Source organism: Cydia pomonella, chromosome 23, assembly GCF_033807575.1.
Source record: "Cydia pomonella isolate Wapato2018A chromosome 23, ilCydPomo1, whole genome shotgun sequence".
Classification (NCBI taxonomy): Eukaryota; Metazoa; Arthropoda; class Insecta; order Lepidoptera; family Tortricidae; genus Cydia; species Cydia pomonella.
In genome coordinates this window covers 11,130,942-11,154,265 of record NC_084725.1, presented here as the reverse complement: position 1 = coordinate 11,154,265, position 23,324 = coordinate 11,130,942, and the positions used below count along the sequence as shown (strand labels likewise).

General features: G+C 38.7%; 1 protein-coding gene across 4 annotated transcripts in view; it reads left to right on the top strand.

The window, feature by feature from the left end:
- The window catches only part of LOC133530637 (guanine nucleotide-binding protein G(I)/G(S)/G(T) subunit beta-1), a 48,772-nt gene extending 26,058 nt beyond the window's left edge, over positions 1 to 22,714 (top strand). For 3 of the 4 annotated variants that reach the window (XM_061868646.1, XM_061868647.1, XM_061868645.1), the window contains 7 exons: positions 2,599 to 2,722; positions 6,743 to 6,888; positions 9,072 to 9,242; positions 11,723 to 11,845; positions 12,073 to 12,274; positions 12,754 to 12,970; positions 14,778 to 22,714. In XM_061868646.1, coding sequence (XP_061724630.1) covers positions 2,666 to 2,722; positions 6,743 to 6,888; positions 9,072 to 9,242; positions 11,723 to 11,845; positions 12,073 to 12,274; positions 12,754 to 12,970; positions 14,778 to 14,884 — 1,023 coding nt within the window. In that variant the 5' untranslated portion in view covers positions 2,599 to 2,665 and the 3' untranslated portion in view covers positions 14,885 to 22,714. Of the gene's footprint in view, positions 1 to 2,598; positions 2,723 to 6,742; positions 6,889 to 9,071; positions 9,243 to 11,722; positions 11,846 to 12,072; positions 12,275 to 12,753; positions 12,971 to 14,777 lie in introns of those variants that run through there. The other variant, XR_009801342.1, reaches the window with a different exon arrangement.
- Positions 22,715 to 23,324: the final 610 nt, after the last annotated feature.

Genomic DNA, 23,324 nt, shown 5'->3' with positions numbered 1-23,324 from the left:
TAGATTAATGTAGGCATAAGTAGCAATCTGTTGAATTATTATCGACGGCATAGTCAGTATGCCCAGTTCTTTAAAGAAGGACCTCACTGAAGTATCCTGAGACACCTGCATTACCGCGCGCACACCTCTTTTTTGGAGACCTCTTTTTATGTAAAGACGATTCTACCAATCCCAAACACTATGGCTTGCGTTGTTATATAGGTGTTTATTTAGTCGCCTGCTTTAATATTTATTTTAATATTTTGTTTCATAAATTTTGGCTGTCTGACCTTGACATTTTCTTTGGGAGAGTAAATTTTTTTTGTGATTTCGAGATTGGTCCCATCGTTGCTCAATAAGACCTATATATTCACCCCGTACATTATTGCAGGTGAGTAAATAACACCTTGTATCACAAAGTTCGTTATGGGGGTCATCATAATATAGCGTTGTTTCAGCTCAATTGAATACGGCCGTCGAAACTACTTACATACGAACATTGCAAATGAAGGCTAGAAAAAAAGAACTACTAGTTTGAAAGTAAACGAACGGATTGTTTTGATTACTTACGTAATACGCTTCGAACGGGGGATGATTTATTTTCGCGCACTAAATTCGTTGAACACTTTACGGTTCCCGCGATAATTCTCGCTTGGCACAATTATCTGTACCTGAAAAGAGTATTAACACACTAACCATCGGTGGGCCTTATGTATTTGCGTTGCGATTTGCGATAAGGTAAATCCACGTAATGGGCCGAGTCATTGACACTCGTGCGAATATTCGTAAATTGTGCGAACGTTGCGCATGTTAGGATCTGTCAGATATTTATTACCGAAAAAATTGTATCCTCCAAAAAACGTATTAAATGTTCCTAAAGGAAATGTTTTTCTACTTCTGAATAGTTTCCATTATTCATGATTTTAGTATGTTATTGACACAATCAAAAACTAGGTTGAATAGATTTCCTTTTTTTTTCAAAATTAAAAAAAGCGAAACCTATAAACCTAAAATATATTATGCTGAAGCAATCGACATCAAAATCAAAGGGATTTGTTTAGATTTAGTTGGTAGAAACCGTTTTCTCCCGAAATAGAATTTCATACCAAAAATACCTTTATTTCGTTAGAATCGCAAAGCAATATTCTTCCCTCTTATATTGGCGGTTCAGACCGCGGACTAGAAGCCGGTCACGTGCGTCCAGTCCGCGGACTAGAAGCCGGTCACGTGCGTCCAGACCGCGGACTAGAAGCCGGTCACGTGCGTCCAGTCCGCGGACTAGAAGCCGGTCACGTGCGTCCAGACCGCGGACTAGAAGCCGGTCACGTGCGTCCAGACCGCGGACTAGAAGCCGGTCACGTGCGTCCATTCCGCGGCCCTCTGCTGATGGAAAGCAGTGTTGGCTGAACGTTAATTAGAATTGACTATTAACCGTAAACTGTAACCGTCCGTTACGGTTTACGGTTCCATTTGTAATGGTTATAGGTCAATTCTAATCAACGTTCGGCCAACACTGGTGGAAAGCTATTATTTCCCGCTCAGAGGGACAAAAAACTTACGAACGTACCCAGCTAATTCGTAGACAGTCAGTCTCCTTATAATTTCATAATTTTTATATTGTCCGGTGACAAACGGAACTCAGTAATTGAAACAATAGTAATACAAAACTCAATTTTATTTTGTTGCGAGTACGCTCCACTATGAATTTGGGGGCTTACCGTGAAAACCGAAATTCGCAAATTGCGGGGATCTTCTCTGGATCTCTGGAGGATCTCTCACAAAGACGTAATTAGAGTGACAGAGAAAAATGCCCGCAATTGTGACGAATTTCGATTTTCGCGGTTACAGCCATGAACCTGCGCTAGTAATTTGTGAGTTTTGTGTGTCATTGTCACCTGATTTACGATATACGCAAGAAATAAGGTTTTTGACTAAAAAATATGTTTGATGCAAGCTTTTATCCCTGACTGTACTCTGGACTAGAGCTAGCCACCTCCTGTCTCCATCATCAGATCAGCTCGATAGTATCATAATTTTTTTTTTATAGGACATTATTACACAAATCCATCCAATTGCAAAAAAATGCATTGTTATCCAATTTACATATGTATGCACATTTTCAACTCCATCGGAAACTGAGAAGTGTGCCAAATTTAACCTGCAAGATTTGACTCGTACAAACATTGCAAATATATAGGATATAGGACCTGGGTATGTCCTTAAACTACATCCAAAAGAGAGGTATGGGGAGGTGAATGTCATCTCGCTTAGTGTGGTAGAGCACAGCACAGCGGATGTCATTCCAGATCTAGAGCAGAGCCCAACTGGGAAAGTACCTCTACTTTACAGAAAACTGCAGCCAAATAACACTAGACCCTACTCGTAGTCTTGTGTTCCTGACGGTGAGTATGGTTGCAAAAGCTCAGCGAGGGTGCGGGGTGTTAGAGTCGGCAACGTGCCTGTAACACCTCTGGAGTTGCAGGCGTCCATAGGCTACGGTAACCGCTTACCGTCAGGCGGGCCGTATGCTTGTTTGCCACCGACGTAGTATATAAAAAAAAGCTTGTAACAAGTGACCAGCACCTTTTTCCTTGTTAATGAATGTTTATATTGTTCCAGGTCGGTGCAGTGCGCGGTTTAGGCGTCGGGAGCAGGTCAAGAAAGCAGAACCAACGGATACACAGCCATGAATGAGCTTGACAGTTTACGTCAGGAGGCAGAGACCCTCAAAAATGCCATTAGGGTGAGTATCTTTTCTAATTCAAACTTACATAAGTAATAGAGAACCTGCATGAGCTATAGAGGGCAGCACAGAAGCCCCTGTTTCAATAAACAGGCACTAATGCGCGAAGTCTAAATGTCAAGTTTAAGCTTTCAATGTAGCCCACAAGATGGCAGAACCTACAATGCACAAGATATCGCACGTGAACTGTAGAAGGCAGCACTTTGGCGTGAAATGTCCATCAATGTACAGTTTGTTTCCGATTCAGACCCTCCCCCTCCAACCTGCGCGGTCCCTATAGTAAAAAATATGTTTTACGGACGAAGTGAGAGGGCTGCAAGTAAACACACAACCTATTCTCTACAACGTACAATCGTAATATGCTACAATGAACATTATCTTTTCTTCATCCATCATTGAGAATCTTCACCAATGATGTTTCTCAAATGTCACTCGGTAGCAAGGTGAGTGAATGCCATGATCAAGGCTTGAATTACGCGCGAGATACTGTCGCACTGAGTAGATCTCTTTAAATCAAATGGGTAGGCGTGCCAAAGGTGTGTGCACGTTTTTTACGGTGTAGATTCGACACTAGAAGATTGAAGTGAGAGAGGCAGGATTGTTTATAAAAAACTAAAGAGTCTACATTAAAAGAAGGTCACTTTTGTAGATAACTATACATTAATTTGTCACAGTCCTGTGTCCATACTCGAAATGTTGCTAATTCGTGACAAAGTTAAGTGATAATTTTAGAACCACGATTGAATCGTTCGGTACCGTCAGCAGAAGTCGCTCAGCGGGTGACTTGTTCAAGATGACCCGAACTGCCCGAACATAACCTGAGACAGAACAAGAACATGTGCACATCATTTTGACGGACTTATCCGCTTATCTACTTCTGCGTCTTTCTGTACACAGTATCGAACCATCTTGTGCAGGTGGTTATACCTCTCGCGTCGAATGATGGATATCAGGGCTCGGAACCCAATTTTTGTATTTATTGTATGTTCTTTACGTAGGACTGAATCATGTATTTAGATAACAACTTCGTATTATTAGATTATCCCATTAATAATGAAGTAATAAACCAAAGAACGAAAAAATACCGGTATTTTTTGTATGGAAAAAAACCGGTTCGAGCCTTGGTCATAGGAATATTTTATCGGTTTTAAAACAGCTGTAAACACCAGTTTATTTTGGTTTTACTCTGAACATTCATAAGAACGCGAACGTTTTAAGAACTTTATTGTAAATTGTAACCTACATAAATCGGTGTATTCCACGAGCGACGAAACGGCCGTCCGTGGTGTGCCGAACAAACACACTCACATAGGAAGAGACCAGGGCTATAACCGCGAAAATCGAAGTTCGTCAATTGCGGGCATTTTTCTCTGTCACTAATTACGTCTCAGTAAGAGTAAAAGAGGAATATCCCCGCAATTTGCCAATTTCGGTTTTCGCGGTAGGCCCCCAGTTTTTATTGTTCTAAACCGGTTAATCTGAGAACTTTATTGTTTATTGTATTTATTGTATACATGTACAGGACAGTGATGCATCGAGATACATGGTGTTAAATATAATTTCTTACGAATAGAAAATCTCTCTAATCTGGAGAATCTTATGGAAATGTTCTCCTAAAATATACTGCTGTTACCTAGTATGTATGTTAACATTATGTACTTAATAATGAACCTCCAGGTCTCTGATTCTTAAGTATGTTAAGTACTCTACATTGTACTTCAAATTCATTTGTATATGTGACTGTTTGTGTTCTAAATAAATTAAAAAAAAATTATATATATATATATATATATATAATTGGAATGTTTTCTACCGTATTTTTACTATTTAAATGTGTCGTATTTGGAAAAAGTAATGCGGTGATCTTCCTAAAAATTTCTACAAACATTTCACGTGACAGCTACTCCATATAAAAAGTATTAAATAAAAAAAACTACGCTATGTGCCAAAAATGCCTTACACCATTTTGGAAATGAGCTGGTACTCTTCAAATCGCTGGACCGATTTCTATCAAACATAGCCAAGAACCACCCCAAGGAAACTCGCTTTTACGTAAAACGCATCGAAATCGGTCCATCCGTTGGAGAGCTACGATGCCACAGAGAGACATTGGCATCAAACGTATAATACCGAGGTATGTTTGATGCCAATGTCTGTCTGTCTTAGGTCGGGGGTGAAAAATCCAAAGCCGTTTCTGTCCAGTCGACGGCGCCGAGTTCGCTAAGGTCTTTTTGCATATCTCTCCAGCGGTACCTAGGGCGTCCAGACGGTCTTCGGTCATAAATATAAATGATATACTTTTGCCAAATACCATATATCCATCATAACCTTATTCATATAAGACTACGCCATACTCCGAGTCACGTACACAATTACACATTGACCTTCGTACCTTCTCTAAGAAACGATAACCTTCTCAGATATCACTTGTAAACCTAAATCTTTTCCCTGTGACATCACATAACGTATTGCTTAGATTATTTATACGGCATCCGACAAACAATCCTGCAGTTAATAAAAAGAAAATAAGTTATAATTTTGCTGGCGAAACTGTTGCGTAACCCTGGCAACATTCACAAAGCTCACAAACCTTTCCGCTACTAAGCACCAGTATAAGATACACCCATAGTTAGTATGCAGTCAGGGATCAATATATACTGGTGATGAGACTGATGTGCTCACAGTCATTTATAAATTGCTTCGTGAATAGTTCGATTAGATACGAAGCAACATAACAAAACATTTGGTACGAGCAAAGGCGTTTTTATTTCTTCCTTCTGCAAAGTTTTCCTGATTTTCCCTGAACGTATATATCCTTACGTGTAATAGTCGTAAAAGTGTTTTATTTTTTTATGCGAAGTGGGTGCCATAGCAATGTGCACGTAGTGTTATTGACGCATGTTTTTCCGTACATTTAGAATGGAAAAGATTTGGAAATCTTTCCAGCGAGTGAATCATAGTCAGATTCATTAGTTTTGTTGGGAAAATACGAATTTTAGCCTGTGAGGTTTATACAAATCTGAAAGGAATAAATTGGAACTCGCGACGACGTGTCGCGACCGCAGACAACTGCAGACTTGGTGTCGCTGAGTTCGAATGGTATTTCACAGAAACCATAGTCATAGTCTGCGGTCGTCTCACGTCGCCGGGTTCCAACTTTTACCTTAACGAGTACCTGATTTATACAAACAGAAATAAAGAAATCCAGATTAATGCTTAAGATGATATACATACATCAGAAGACGAATTAAAAACATACATATAATCACACGGATTTCCACTTGCTTCGATCCTGATATATCTGTTTCGCTTCCTTCACTTTCATAACATTCCTCATACACGCTCGTCGGTTTAGGGTGCTCTTGACCTGGCCTTTCTTCAGAATTTCCCCGATTTGATCAGAGAAAGTCCGCCGAGGGAGGGAGTAGACGGCCCTCCCTCTCTTTGTTAACCTTCTTTCACTCATTCTTGCCACTAGTCCTGACCATCTCAACATACCTTTCTCAATTTTTGTCACTACATCTTCGTTCAGTCCACACTTTTCCTTTATCACACTGTTCCTAATTCTATATTGTAATCTCACACCACACACACTTCTCAACGGTCTAATTTCCACTGCATTCACTTGGCTCTATGATGCCTCTTCTGCCATACTTAAAAAAGTTAAAAATTAAAAACAGCGCCTATTATATTGTTTCAAAATACGCTTCCAGTTATTTCTGGTCGTCTACGCCTATAGAAAGTAAGGACGAACTATAGATGTAAGAATTTCGTACGTTCGCCCGCCTGTTCGCCGATATTTCTGTCTCGCCCATGATGCCAGCGGTCCATACCGTTGTGCGAGTGGGACAGCAAGATATTTATACACGTGCGGTAGAGATAGGACATGACGGGTTAATGTACGAAATTATTCATGCTTAGCGAAACTTCTTTCTACCATGCGTAAAAACCACATCACCAAATTTAAAAATAGGGTCGTCAAATGAACAAAATTGAAATTTTTCTTGTTTTATGTTACAGGACGCGCGTAAGGCGGCATGCGACACTTCGCTGTCGCAGGCGACCGCCAACCTCGAGCCCATCGGGCGCATCCAGATGCGCACGCGACGCACGCTGCGCGGCCACCTCGCCAAGATCTACGCCATGCACTGGGGCAGCGATTCCAGGTAACGTATATTCTCTTTGGACTTTCATTACCCTCGCTTTCAACGGTCCTCATCATCTATCCTTGGACTTGCACATTAAATGGCGGCAAGCGATACGTCGCTGTCGCAGGCTACCGCCAACCTCGAGCCCATCGGGCGCATATGAAAGTTCGGAGTACCGAAATTAACCGGTATTTACCGCTATTTTCAAAACCGGTTCCGATCCTTAGCATTGCGGTAGCAGCTCTAGTAACAAAGAAGATCTTGGCATCCAAGAACGCCACTTTTCCCTATTCTGCGCTAGTATCCGTCGGATTTTCATATAATTTGAGTCTCTTTCTATACCCTCCAATACCCGCCTTTCGGCTGTGATAGCAGTGCTATTCGCACCCCACCGCCGTGGGGAGTGTGTGGTGGTCGTTTCTTTCGTCTATTTGGGAACGATTGGGCGTCTGCCATGCTCTGGGGCAGCAACTCCGCCTGATACCTGCGTATGTACTATACAGTGTACATTCAGAGCACGTCGCAGTAATGTATCATTAGCTAATGCTGTTTTCCTTAAGCGATAAACTTGTAATGTATCAAAATAAATCTTACCTAAGGTAATGCGTGAGTATATTACGAAGCTAAGAGATATTACAAGTCCTTATGTTGCGGTAGTTACTTATTTCGTGTAAAAATGGCTAAACATGTTTAGTTGAATCGTTTACAGGACATGAGCCTACCGCAAACATTGAAAATCGAACGGTGGTCCATTTGGCAACTTTCCCTCGAATATTCAACTAACAGGCAAATAGAACAAACGAAGTGGTTCGTAGTTGTAGCCCAGCTGTCCCTGTCCCTTTCTCTCAGCTACAATAATGCAAGTAAATGCAGTCAAACATGCGAGCTTCAAGCGTTTATACAGCATGAAATTCGTGACAGCCTGTCATTGAATGGAAGATTTTATCATACCATGTAGATGTTCTGATTACGCGTGTGCGGGCGAGTTGAGTGCTTGGGTACCAGTGGAAAGTGACCTCTTAGCAGCTAAGTCTTAGCTGGTAAAAATACGGTAATATATTTTTTTATAACGTAACTTAAAGCTATATATTATAATTAACAGCTGAACCAGGCGCCTGTTTCACCACGCTGACACCTGATACTGTATTTTTTTAATACATTCCGTGTCAATAAGTAAGGAAAGAATTGTCAGTACACACTTACGAGTATGGACAGCAATGTATGACGAATTGTCAGCTGTGATTTGTCACACTGGTAAAACAGGGTCCAGATGGCGCTGCCCTGCATGGTCACTGAATTATCAAACGTCAACTTTTGATAACCAAAGTTACCCCGTAATGTACGGAGCCGTGCATCGCCATTACGAGTACATCACCTGTCAATTTCGAAATACGAATTTGTGTGAGATTTAACACATCTTACACAATCAGTAGTTTAAATAATTTAAATGAATCCCGCTTTGTGTGGTAGGGCACAGCCAGTGTATGTCATTCCAGATCGAAAGTAGAGAACCTTACAGAAAACTGCCGCCAAATAACACTAGACCCTGCTCATAGTTTTGTGTTCCTGCCGGTGAGTAAGGTTGCCAGAGCTCAACGATGGGTTAGGATCGGCAACGCGCATGTAACTCCTCTGGAGTTGCAGGCGTACACAGGCTACGGAGACTGCTTACCATCAGGCGAGCCGTATGCTTGTTTGCCACCGACGTAGTATTAAAAAAAAAAGACGATTTCAATTTAAATATATGCGGTAAGCAATCAGAATGACAACTCCAGTACCTAAACTAAATGTATGGGGCAACTTGCAATTACTTAATGTAATAAGGGTGACCGTTGGGCCATAATGGGTAATGGGGCACTTTGCTTTATCTTTTACAGTTATTGCCTTACTTAATTTTTAAGTTTATTAGAAAAGGAGTTTTATTAATTAACTAGCTGTCGTCCGCGTAGAAGTTGTTAAAAACCAACCCTATTTTACATCACACCCCTAAGGGGCTGAATAAAAAAATTACACATGCTTTTATACCAGTGAAACAAATAGTTTTAGTTAACGCGCGACACGTGTCATGGGACATTGGTTGGTTGGTAGTGTATCCCTGCTCTGGCGACGACTGATGTGATGATACCCAACCTACCTTCCCTTGACGACTAAATGTGGTGACGCCCTCATAATTTGATTAATAACATGAAATTTGTCTACAGGAACCTGGTGTCCGCCTCCCAAGACGGCAAGCTGATAGTATGGGACAGCCACACCACCAACAAGGTGCACGCGATCCCGCTGCGCTCGTCCTGGGTGATGACCTGCGCTTACGCGCCCTCCGGCTCGTACGTGGCCTGCGGCGGGCTCGACAACATCTGCTCCATCTACAGGTGAGGACCCTGTTACTGACCCTTGAGGTCCATACTAGCTCATTTAACACTTCATTCATTTTAAAGCTTGATCATTTCAACACAACTGAATAAAAAATGCAGAAATCCAACATGGCGCCCAATTTTCTCAAGCTAGCTAATTTCTTAGAGGTTTCTAACTAGGGCTCGCGCTCTATATCACTAATTTATGTAAATATGTTGGATTTTCAGGAGTAATTCTTCATTTATTTATTTAAACTTTATTGCACAAAAGGAAACTTATCGTACAAAAGGCGGACTTAATGCCAAAAGGCATTCTCTACCAGTCAGCCTAGCAGCTCTCTAGCAGTTTATCATGTGAACCGACTTCCAACAATTTTTCTTTCATTTAAACGGATGTGCACTTGGTGTAATCTCATAGAAATTTCAAGAATAATAAACACACGCAACGCAACGCAACGCACTGTTATATTTATTCATGAGGTTGCCTATGTTGCCATCACATGATGTTACGATGAAGAACCAAAACGGGGTTTTCATTTCCGGTAAAGCTTACTTCGAGATATCGGGGAAATACACAAAAATAAAATCCCAAAGGAATGAAGAACCTCTTCCTTTTTAATTCGGTTAAAAATAATTAATTCGACTAGGACTTAAATCAACATCTATAAGCCTTACTATAATCGCAATACCAATTAATTCACATTGTTATTAAAAATTGAATTCATATTCACATTTTACTGACGTATATGGTCTTAGAACAGGAAAGACGGCACATTCCTGTTAGAACCATCGAAGTCATTGAGTCACTGACGCGTGACTTATTTGTTGATTGTTTTCGCTAGACTATTCATTCGTATGGTTCTTTTATTTCAACTAAATGTTTGTCTGTGTCCAGCTACTTTTCTTTTTTATGCGTCATAACTTACAGTTATTATTAGTTTTTAAATGTTAACGTCGAAATCGTCAACATTAACTTTAAAGCCTTAAGAGGCAACAGGAGTGGTCATTTCTCCATACAAACGTACTCGACTGTTTCCTCCGTAGTTTTTTAAGATAGAGCAATGGTATTTTTGTTTGTTAAGGCGCTAGTGCACTTCAAATACAGTAGAATCCGTTTATTATGACTCCGCCTATATTGACCAACCGGTTATTATGACGTAATTACACCACGAAGTTTGGTTTTCATATAAAAAAGTCGGATATAATGACTTCCCTTACAGTGACATGTCGCTTATTATGACCCATTTTTAATAAATTATGTCCGGTTATAATGACAATAGTATTAGAGACTGTTTTTACAATAAAATGAAAAAACAAAAGCAGTCAAAAATTACAGATTTCTTACAGTAAAAAATACACTTGTATGTGTTATAATGTTCTGATTATGTACAATTTTGATTTTGATTTAATATGTATGTAGACATATGTATTTACTATGTTTCTGTATTAAAATACTTAAGTACATACATATTTACATAAAAAAGGTTTTTCATTTCACAAAACGTTTTGTATGACGTCCGCTTATTATGACGTGTTTGTCAATTCCTTTCGATGTCATAATAAACGGATTCTACTGTATTTGCAAAAACGGCCTAATTTATTAGGCGGCAAAGACAAGCATGCTATTGAAAACTGACATCAATTAGCCTAAAAAGCAAACAGTCCGACACAGATAATTAAATTACCCTTTAGATCTCAAAATTTCCTTATATTTTTCGTCTAACCTGGCGTTGACCTTATCGCACTAGTTTTAGAAGCCGCTTCCGTTAGCAAGACGGATATATTCACCTAACATTTTTAATTCTCAGCTCCTGTATCGTTATATATGCACATCTAGCATATATTTCTTTTTTAAACTGTGACTTGACATATGTAGTCACTCCAGTCGCTTCCGCGTATATGGGCTAGACGTTCTGATTAACTTATCTAAAACACAGACTTGTATTTAGATTTTTATACCTTCTAATACAATTACTGTTCATTGCACACCTCAAATAAACAGCTGATAGTAATATGAATGAGCTAGGTTACACAGAATAGAAGACGACGTCTTATCATATCACTAAAGAGCGATCTCTAAGTTCTAATGTTCATATCATAAGCTCAATTTTTACATACCATGAACAAGACCAAAGCGGGGCACATTACTCGTAACGACAATGATGTTGAGACCTATAGATAAAATATGTGCGTGTGGTATGATCTATGTATGTGTATTCATATTATTCATAATATTTAGTTCGGCTTTTTATTTTATTTTTTTACTCTGCTAACCAACGGTCGTGTGGAAGAGATCGCTCTTAAGCGATAAGATCGCCTGTTGTTACCTCCATTCAATAGTCTTTATTTATGTTTCTGTACATGTATTGTAAACTGTGTGAGGTGTGCAATAAAAAGTGTTGTATTTTATTTAAAAAAAAATGGCACAATATGGTGTTGTTACATTTTGGTGCCGTGACCAGGATTTTTTAGACATTAAAGATTATTTGTTGTTACAGCCTGAAGACCCGCGAAGGCAACGTGCGCGTGTCTCGCGAGCTGCCCGGCCACTCCGGCTACCTGTCGTGCTGCCGGTTCCTCGACGACAACCAGATCCTCACCAGCTCGGGCGATATGACCTGGTATAACATATCTTCAATTATTCTTTAATTCTATTAACCTTCATTTTTATTTGGAAAGGCATAATGCCCACTAGCAAATGTAGCCTTTTAGATTCATATCCCACTTTGTGGAAGTCCTTTAAATCATTTCTATCGCTTTAAGTCTCCATATTCAAATTAATGTGATGTTATACGTTGTAAATCTATTTGATTGTCGAGGCAGTATTAAACGAGTTGGTTCTCCCCAGCGCCCTGTGGGACATCGAGACCGGGCAGCAGTGCGGGCAGTTCACCGGCCACACCGGCGACGTCATGTCGCTGTCGCTGGCGCCCGACCAGCGCACCTTCGTGTCCGGCGCCTGCGACGCCTCCGCCAAGCTGTGGGACATCCGCGACTGCCAGTGCAAGCAGACCTTCCCGGGCCACGAGAGCGACATCAACGCCGTCACGGTCAGTGTACTGCATTAAGGTTGCTTTGCTTGTCTACAGGAAGAGAGAGGCCCTAAAGTTGAACCCTGTGGTACTCCTAACTTAAAGGTTTATGAGGAATAGGAAGGGTCCAATAATTGTACCTTGTAGTACTCCGAGCTTCAATAGCTGTTAGTGGCGACGTAAAAGTGGTCACGGTCAATATTTTACATCAGGAAGAGAAAGAGCCCGAGAATAGATCCCTGTGGTACTCCGAGATTTACAATCGTATTCGTTTGACCCGGTTATGTTAACAACAAATTCCTATGTTCATTGGTTAAAAAGGCATCGAAAATCCAGCTACTTCAGATCGTATATATCCACGCGATAGATCGTAAGTGCAGTCAGTGGAGGGTATCATGCTCACCGCAATCAAATGCTTTAGAGAGATCGCATACATCTACAGCATCTCAAGCTAAAAGTACATTCCACATTTTGAAGTATCACCATCTCTGTTGCAGTTCTTCCCGTCCGGGTTCGCGTTCGCGACGGGCTCGGACGACGCGACGTGCCGCATGTTCGACATCCGCGCCGACCAGGAGCTGGCCATGTACTCGCACGACAACATCATCTGCGGCATCACGTCCGTGGCCTTCTCCAAGTCCGGCCGCCTGCTGCTCGCCGGCTACGACGACTTCAACTGCAACGTGTGGGACTCCATGAAGAGCGAGCGTGCCGGTCAGTACACCTTATCAACCGGCTCTGCCGTCTTTTTAACCCATTCATTGCCGAAGACGCGAATTCGCGTCCTATGTATGTGTAATCGTAATGCCGAGGACGCGATTTCGCGTCCTCGAGTTATTTGTTTTTTTTTGCTAGAAAACAACTGTACTTAAATGCTGATACCAAAATGTTACTTTGTTTATGAAGGATAATATTATACTGTTGCTGGTTTTTGGATTCAGTGCATCTGTAATTTTCATAATTCTTATCTCGGATGCCGAAGACGCGAATTCGCGTCCCATGTTATGTGTAATCGTTATGCCGAGGACGCGATTTCGCGTCCTCGAGTTGTGTTTTTTTTGCTAGAAAACAACTGTACTTAAATGCTGATACCAAAATGTTACTTTATTTATGAAGGATAATATTATACTGTTGCTGGTTTTTAGATTCAGTGCATTTGTAATTTTCATAATTCTTATCTCGGATGCCGAAGACGCGAATTCACGTCCGACCGTAATTCCGGGGTCGCGATTTCGCGGCCTCGTTTTTTTACTAGAAAACAACTATTTATTTATTTTTTGAAGGAGAATATTATACTTCGGTTTTTGGATTCAGTGCATTTGTAATTTAGAAAAAATAGTTTTTGCTAGAAAAACACTTATTTAAAAAAACTTATCCCGAGATGTAATTTTTAAAGACAAATTGTATACTGTTACCGGTTATTAAAATAAACACATTTGTAATACTCAACATTTTCATTTCGGGTGAAGCGGAGGCGGATTCCCGTCCATTATGTTTATATTAGGTAATTGTCATTTACCTTTTATCGCGAAAAATATTTAATGATAGTAATTTAATCATGTGCCATATACTTTATAAGTGATTGTGGCAATTAATAATACAAACTACTAAAATAATTTAGATACGCAGACATGTTTATGTCCAGGGGTACTAAACATTGTCGACTGTATATTTAACTATAATAAAATGGGTTGCATTTAATATTTAAAGTGTGAAGAAAATAATGAAATGAGACCATTTCTTTTTATCTACTATATACTAAGTTTTGTTACTAGTCACGAATAAGAAATTATTACAACCAATATTATCTAAACACTTGCTTTAAACACTTTCTTTAACTTTTATAATCTTACTAAAAACCATTAAAAACTCATATACGTCTGAAGTATACGGCCGTCACGTCTATACTGAATACGTTTTCGACAAAAACTGTTTATAGGCGCAAAAATTTCACTTACGATGCCGAAAACGCGAAATTGCGTCCTTGACAACGTAATGCCGCGGACGCGAATTCGCGCCCTTGAAATAGGTTAACCTAATGCCGCGGACGCGAACTCGCGTCCATGAAATGTTAACGTAATGCCGCGGACGCGAATTCGCGTCGTCGCGTGGAAGGCGGCGGCACTGCGTGATGAGTAAAAATATGAGGCGTCGGCAATGAATGGGTTAATGTCGTTCGACCATCTGGCTCGCGGTTTTCCGTCATTTCAGCTTCCTAGTCGAGGTCTCCAGAACAGCACTCCCTGGCCTTAGCTAGCTGGCTGGCTGGTATAAAGCTTAACTACAGATTATTAGTAATATTATTAAAACGTACCACATTGTCAGTTGTCGACAAGGTTGATTTTTGAAGTGCGAAATTATTGACGGCAATAATAAGTAATAATCGTTTTAGTTTATTATTCTTCCGCATTTCTCACATGGATTTTCTTCTTATGCATAGAAAATAACATTAAAAAAATAATTAACAGAAAGGTTAGTAGGATCGTGTTGAGCCAATAACATCTGTGATATTTGGTTGCAGGCATCCTGGCCGGGCACGACAACCGCGTGTCCTGCCTCGGCGTGACGGAGAACGGCATGGCCGTGGCCACCGGCTCGTGGGACTCCTTCCTGCGCATCTGGAACTAGGCGCCCCCGCCCCCCGGCCCCCCGGCCCGCCGCACCACAACCTCTCTCATTATACACAGCGCCCTGGCCCACGTGGCCGAACGTAGCCGTAGTAGTCTATATCTGCGTTAGGCCTGATTTCTTTGGACATATAATCTATCGTAAACTATATTTGCTGCTTTAGCTAATACCTAAAGTTGCAAACCTCTCAACTTCTTTGAGGAGAGGTTTGCAATTTTTGCCGATCGATCAGTAATAAGTCTAGAAAATATACGTGCCGTCTAGGATAGTCGAAACGATCGTGCCGTATAATCGATATCGAATAGCATCAGCCAAGATGGCCTATTATATCGTAACACATCTTTATTACCATATAAATAAGGATGTGTTTCGTTATTTGGTCACTTAAGCCATTCTGTTGATGCTGACTATACTGTGCTCTATATTTTGTAACTGACTTGTCAAGCGACAACATTTCGCAAACAGACCTACCGCACCACCTGTCAAATTCGTACGAATTTATCTTAGACTTTAAACATACACAATCAATGCCTTTTTGGATATATTTATGACGAAGTGTTTCAACATCATGGTGTTTTTTTTTTGGTTGTCTGGTACTACCAAACCACCAGACACATTTCAATTGTCATTTTGGCAAAAATATGTCCAATGACATCACTTGGACAAACATGTGCAATGACATTACACTTGATCAAAAATATGTCCAATGACATTACACTTCGGTAAAAATATGTCCAATGACATTACACTTCGGTAAAAATATGTCCAATGACATTACACTTCGGTAAAAATATGTCCAATGACATTACACTTCGGTAAAAATATGTCCAATGACATTACACTTCGGCAAAAATATGTCCAATGACATTACACTTCGGCAAAAATATGTCCAATGACATTACACTTCGGCAAAAATATGTCCAATGACATTACACTTCGGCAAAAATATGTCCAATTACATTATACTTCGGCAAAAATATATCCAATGACATTACACTTCATATCCAATGACATTAACACTTCGGCAAAATATGTCCAATTACATTACACTTCGGCAAAAATATGTCCAATGAAATTCGGTTGAAATATCCGTGATATTGACCCATATAAAAAATGCCAATCGATACTTAATGCATAGAAATAATCACGTAAATTTTCGTGACATGCCTATTGCATTTTTACTTTTCGGTTGGCATTTGTCGACACACGATTGTCATGGCTATGGCCCCAGATGTACATTTATTTTTTGTTTTTCTTGCTTAAAATGCAGGCAGTTGAAAAAAAGTATCTTTCAGTCGTCACATTTCATACTGTTTGACAGATAATACCTCGCTCTTTTTAAACCTTTAAACGGCAATGAACCTTGTCGCAATGCACGAAAGTTGATATTGGGCTGTACGTTTTTGTTCCTGTTCTTAAATTTCGAGCTATGCCAAGGACTGTAAGAAAAACAAAAAAAAAAAGTACATTATATGGAAAGCGATGCGCGCAGGTTAAAAAAAACCAACGCACTTGATAAGCGCACCGTGTTTACTTTGCTTAATTTATTTTAAAAAGTAGACGATAATTTCTAACAATGAAAGCATTTAAACTACGATAGAAAGTGTAGTTTATGAGTGGCTGTGTGTGTGTCTCTATGGTTCACCGTTTACGATATACATTTATATATATGTAATGTAATTATATGATTATATAGCGTAGCATTGCGAAGCCTTGAGGACGGCACCGCTGCTGAGAATATGTTTCTGTATAACGGTAAGTATTCGTTTGAAATTATAACTATAGGGTGTTTTCTTTTAAAAATTACCTTTTTAATTTAATCTTCTAAAGGAATATACAGTGTGTAAATCCAATACGGGCGATAAATTAAACCAGATATAGAATTTGTCCGTAATTATTTTTTGAATTTTTACCGAACAGCTATTACGAGACATCACGAGATACGAGCTTTTTATAGTAACTGCCAACAAGCGTTGATAGTTTTAATAAATCGTATGTCGTAATCTTTGCTTTAAAAAGCTTGTAAATTGTGTTGCTTTACATTGCAGGCCGAATGATTTTGTATGGTTAATATTTGAATTGTATTTCTAAGCAAAATTTATCTTAATATAATTCTTAGGTCCTAAGCTAACCGTTAAAATATTCGCGCGTATTGAATTTACACACTGTATACAAATAGTTTGAAGAAAAAGTTGGGTTTTTCTTATGAAACTTTCTCTCCTTGTCAAAATCTATAGTAAAAAAAGGCAAATAGTTTTCTTAATTTGGAAAAAGGTATTTTGGAAGAAAACGCCTATTTTAAGAACTATCAGGGTTTGATATTGTAACACTTATAATCCAGTGAGACCCTCAAACAGTTAATTTAATGTATTCGTAAGTTTTTACTCCGAATCCAAATAACCCCCACAATAGAATGGTGAAGCTGAAAACCTCCACTGCTCTGTCACCGGTCTCACATACTAGTTGTATCACCCTGATTCGTCTGTAGCTTTACGAGGTGTCATAAAAGCTTAAAGCTGGGTAATTTATGTGAAAATTGTCGTTGTATTAACATTTGTATTTGAAATTTTATTGGTTTATGTTCGTTACGCCCTTAGAATTATTTGTCTTTAATATAAAGAAACAAATATCGGGTAATATAACTTATCTACACACATATTATAAGCTGTCGATGATGTGTTCAGGAACAGATTATTACGGCGGCATTTCATCACACAATTTGCAATAGATATTGCTTTCGAATAAAAACGTCATCTCGACCGTTCTGGCCTAGTGGGTGACCCTGCCTATGAAGCCGATGGTTTTGGCTTCGAATCCGGTAAGGGCATTTCTTTGTGTGATGAGCACAGATATTTGTTCCTGAGTCATAGGTGTTTTCTATGTTTTTAATTATTTATACATTATATATATCGTATAAATACTTGAGCTTACTCTGGGGCTTAGTAAATTTGTGTAATAATGTCCTATAATATTTATTTATTTATCTCGACTGATACTATACTAATACAAATTGTATATTTGACAAAAATAAACAATTTGTGTTTGTATACTAATATATACTAGAGATGAATTTACACATATAAGAAATGTGTTGTAACAAAACAGTTTATCTGTATGTTGGCCGTAATATGCGGTTTTTAGGCGCATCATATCGGGTTATATATGTGGGGGAGGAGCATATGTGTGTAGATAAAAAAAGGGATGATAATATATGTTTGTGTTAGAATGAATAACTGTCAGTCGTTACGCATTTCTTCAATCAATAGACGAATTAAAACTAATATTAATTTGATTAATATCTATTCTTTACAGATCAATCGCACAACATCAATCGTACAAGTTCTAAAAACTATTTAAAGAACCAAATATTATGATTAATCAGTGGTAGAGTTGATTGTCTTCCGTCTCTTTCGTAAGACATCTGTCTCGCTCGGACGATTATCAACTGACCACATATATCTATGTGTAATTTATTGAATGAAGATTATTTCACTGTGGATGCTAAGTTATAATTTTAATATGTAATTGTATGGATAAGTCACACGTTTTAATGTATAAATAAATGGAGATTCCTTTTTATAGATCTCTCATGGATCAAAAAATTATTGATAATTTCATTTTTCATCAATTTTGAAATGACGCGGCGTTCATTTAGATGTTTCAGTAATTTTTTCTACTGAATTTTGAAGGTAGATTCATGAATGCCGTGTCGTTTTAAAACAATAAGATATTATTTTATATTTCCAAAATAACTTGTAAAACATTGTATTACACTATGACATAATGCAATATATTAATTTATCAATGTCACTTACGGTTATTTTTTATATCTCACTAAACGGAAAAATGGCGATTTAGAGAATGGCATATAATATATAGTGTTGTCTAAAATATCCATTATTAATCCTATTGAGTATCAAAATACTAATATATTTACTGACATCATGATGGTCTAAAAGGAACTTTAATGCATTCGTGTAAAGTTTATATTCCTTTAACATTTTTATCGACCAACGTGTCATAATTTATAAGGAATAAGTAAATTCTTTTCTACGCCGTTTAAAATTTCGATGCCATAATAATCAAAACAGGTTATAATTATAAATAATAATTACTTAATCATTCTAAATATTATATCATATAAACTATTATAAAAATACACCTGTCAATAGTTCTAATTTTGATACGAGACACTGCAACAGTACTTATTTTGGGACGCACAGAGACTGAGGCATGCCTTGAAGGACGAGGTTTTACGAGTCGTACAAAACGACGAGGGAAGCAAGCCACTGGGCGTGGCTTATTTTAATGTGTCGTTTAGTCCCCCATAACCATCTTTTTCTAAATCCGGTTACTTTCTAACGTCCTACATCTCGGGTTCGCCCAGTCGTTCATTTTTCTAAGATAAGCTAGATATAGGAATTAAATTTAAGATCCCAAGCATTTTGTAACTTGAAACATTCTGTTGCTTCAAAATTGTCAATATTTCAGTTAGCAGTTACTTTGCAGTATTTTTTAGCACAAAGTTAAGGCTTTTATTTTTATTTATGGATGGTTGTTGCTCTTCTGTTATTTATATCCTCTTGAGGACAGCCATATAAACCTAGGTTTTTTAAAATAATTAGGCTCAATTTCTCTTCTAAATCCAAATTAATATAGCAGCTTTTATAATGTCGATTTGACTACCGTAAAACTACACAGCTATAGTCCAATACTGCAACTATGGTCCACAAGTTCGAAAGGAAATTAAGTACCTATACCAATGTTCCTTGTGGTTTACTCCTAGTTTTACCTTCCATTTATAAACATACTTTGCCTTAGAACTACAAAAATATAGTAAAATACACACCTGAATGAGAAAAATTGAGTTTATTTGTGGACCATAGTTGGGAGCTTTGGACTATAGTTGGGGGGTTTTACGGTAACGTTAAAAGTGAATATATAAAAAACCATGGGCTTGAATCCCGGCAAGGGCATTTATTCGTGCGATGAACACAGATATTAGTTCCTGAGTCATGAGCGTTTTCTATGTATATAAGTATGTATTTATCTATACAAGTATGTATATCTTCGCCTAGGACCTTGCTTAATTTGGGGCTAGGTTGATCTGTCTAAGATGTCCCCTAATAAAAAAATGTGCACAGTGGCCACGTTATAAGCGGTGGTGGCCGAGTGGATATGACGTCCGACTTTCAATCCGGAGGTCGTGGGTTCAAATCCTGGCTCGTACCAATGAGTTTTTCGGAACTTATGTACGAAATATCATTTGATATTTACCACTAGCTTTTCGGTGAAGGAAAACATCGTGAGGAAACCTGCATACATCTGCGAAGAAATTCAAAGGTGTATGTGAAGTCCCCAATCCGCATTGGGCTAGCGTGGGGACTATAGCCCGAGCCCTCTCGCGCATGAGAGGAGGCCTGTGCCCAGCAGTGGGACGTATATAGGCTGAATTATTATTATTATTATTAGTGGCCACGTTTCACCGCGTTACAAACCGATTTTTTTACGAGCGATGTTTTTACGGACTCAAGAGGATAAGCCTTTTTGTCTAGATAGGTAATAATATAAACTTAGATGTTTGTAAGGCGTCCGCTTCGGGGATATATACGTACGATATAGGGAATGGATATATCAATACAATACATTAATTTCACTTTAGGCAAGTAAAAAATGGGATGGAAAATATTTACGCTGGCGCTGGCAAAGTAAGGTAACAATTTAACATTTTTTGGGTTATATTTGTTAGCCTAAAGCGGCCGGTACACTTGTAAGTTTTACTTACGTAAGTAGCGACACAGCTATACTATAGAGTGAGAGATGAATATCATTATCTCATTCTAACAAATAGCTTTGCCCTTACTTACGTAAGTAAAACAAGTGTATCTCAAGCCTAAGAACTAAATATATAAAAGGCGTAATCAGAATTTTGAAATTGGTTTTGATCTCACGCTTAAACATGTACTGCGACAGGGACGAATTGAGATTTCATTTCGAAGGCCCAAAAATTTCACAATATATCTAAATTTCAATCTCATTATTTATTTGTTACATTTATAAGCTCAAACACCATAGTGTTGGTAAGGTTGCTGAGCTCAACGAGGGTTTTTTTTAGGGTCGGCAATGCGCAATTAAATCATCTGGAGTTGCAGGCGTACATAGGCTACGGAGACAGCTTACCATCAGGCGGGCCGTATGCTTGTTTACCAACGATGTAGTATAAAAAAAAAACATGTTGACGATAGCATGTTATTGATATATCCACAGAGGCCTATACAGACTAGAGATGACTGCTAGGTAATAGCATATCAAGCAATTTGCTCGGTTTTATACGCATACTGATTTTATATAGCAGGATAATTTATATTCGGGTCTTTTCCTGTTTTTGCTTTGAGCAAATTGATCTTTTAATGCATTCATCTTGATGTCTGGCGGTATTTGTCCAATGTCAAAATTGCGAGCGTAGAGGTCTTTCGAGCAGCGTTGGATGGGTACATACCGACCAACTTATTAAAGATCTTCGTATTGAATTCAGGTTAAAAAATTCTGTCTGCATTGGCATATATCTAAGGGCCTTACGGGCAATAAGAATGGGGCCAGTACAGCGGTGTCACGCACACGAATTCGAGCCCATCGTGCAGTCTATCGCCACAACGCGATTGGTTGATGAGTTCGCGTCACGCGCGCTATTAGTCGCAACTAGTTGCGTTAGACTGAACGATTGCCTCGAATTCGTGAGTGACACCATTTAACTAGCACCATTCTTAGTGCGCGTGAGGTCCGTTAAATATAGTCTATGGCTGTCTTACATAAGTTGGCCGGCCCAGAAGTTAGCTGGTACGCTAGATTATGCCTAGGATAAGACTTTTTTAAAATAAACGTTATTTTCTACAATATCCGCTTTTCCGATCGGTGTATGACAACTTAAAGAGTAACATTAATGTACGTATTTACTATTTAATGAATAGTTTGGTGGCTCCCGTTTCGTTTGTATTCAGACCAATTTTTCTCACTTTTACATCGTATTGTTGGAATGGACTGCCATATTTAATCTTACTGTAATAATATATAGTATCTGACGTGTTGACATGCAGTACTGGGATTGGGCTATCAAATAAACTTCTAGGAAGGCCTCTTAGAGGCCGTAACTGGTTACCTGATTTAATAGAAAATGGTCAGCTTTCGAGAGAAATTACTTATGAAATGAGCCTTCTGCGGCCATATTTTAAGGAAAATACAAGAGTCGCGGGTCAAAATTAAGCGCATAATTTATATGTTACTATGTGCAAATATAATCTGATAATTCATATGAATCGGCAGATAATCAGTAATAATCTTTCGTGCAACACCGGCTTACGATACGTCGGAAAGGGAGCCCGCGATATCTTACCGTACAAATCGCTCTGCCATTTTTTACGGGGAAACGTGCACGCAGTCGCACTTCTCACTCACTACATACAAAATCCATGTAATAACGACTGAAATACATAGAAAATGACACACGTCAAAGACAAATTGCACACCTCGATCTTTTTGTGTACGGACGAGTCACAACACGCACGTATGCCCAGTTGGGCATGTGCTTCGGCAGAGGGGAAATAGTGCGAATGCCGACTCCCTTCCCGGTGTTGCCCGAAGTTAATGATAGAACCCTGAACTGTTTAGCGACACTTTTTTAAAAAGGATTTGTATAAGTTAATTTTTATTTGCTAGTCCACATCTTCGATATGTTAATATAATTATTCTTAGTGGTGTAATACTAATTATAATGTATTGTGTAAAATATTTTTTTTTTAGTTATTATATCAATAAATTAAAATTTGTTTATTTCATGTTTGTTTTATTGGTTCACCTCTGTCTTCTCCCGTTTCCTACCCTGTGTATTTCCCAACATGGAACAATGCAGCGTAAGGACTAATTGAGATTTATGGAATATTAAATTAACTAGGTTTTCGGGTAAATGCGATGAACTAAGTACCTACTGAGCTAAGAAAAACCCTGTGTTAATTAGTGTCTTACCTAAGTTTTGGTTTTGGCATAAATATCATGTTTCGGCCACTGGTGCGGATTCAGCCAATAAACTGCCAAACCTTTCGGCCGCGCTGAAACTTTATTTTTTAAAATGTCTTAGATCTAACTAAAGTTATTGACCGAAGCGTTAGCGAAGGTCGCCCTTTCAGCTTGGGCATAATTATATTATTATGCTTTCGTATGTCCGGATGTTCTCCTCTACGGGTCTCAATTCTCAACCGATTCTCGTGAAATTTTGTGGCCATATTTGATGAGTAGATGTTTCATTTCTCATGCTTTGAAAGTGGGTCGTTATTGTTGTAAAAAGTGTGCAGAAAATGATACATTTCTGCTCTTAGAGCACTGTACATTGTAAGTACGATTTTTTTTCTTTTTTTTACACAATTAACATTTGGTTTTAAATGCATTT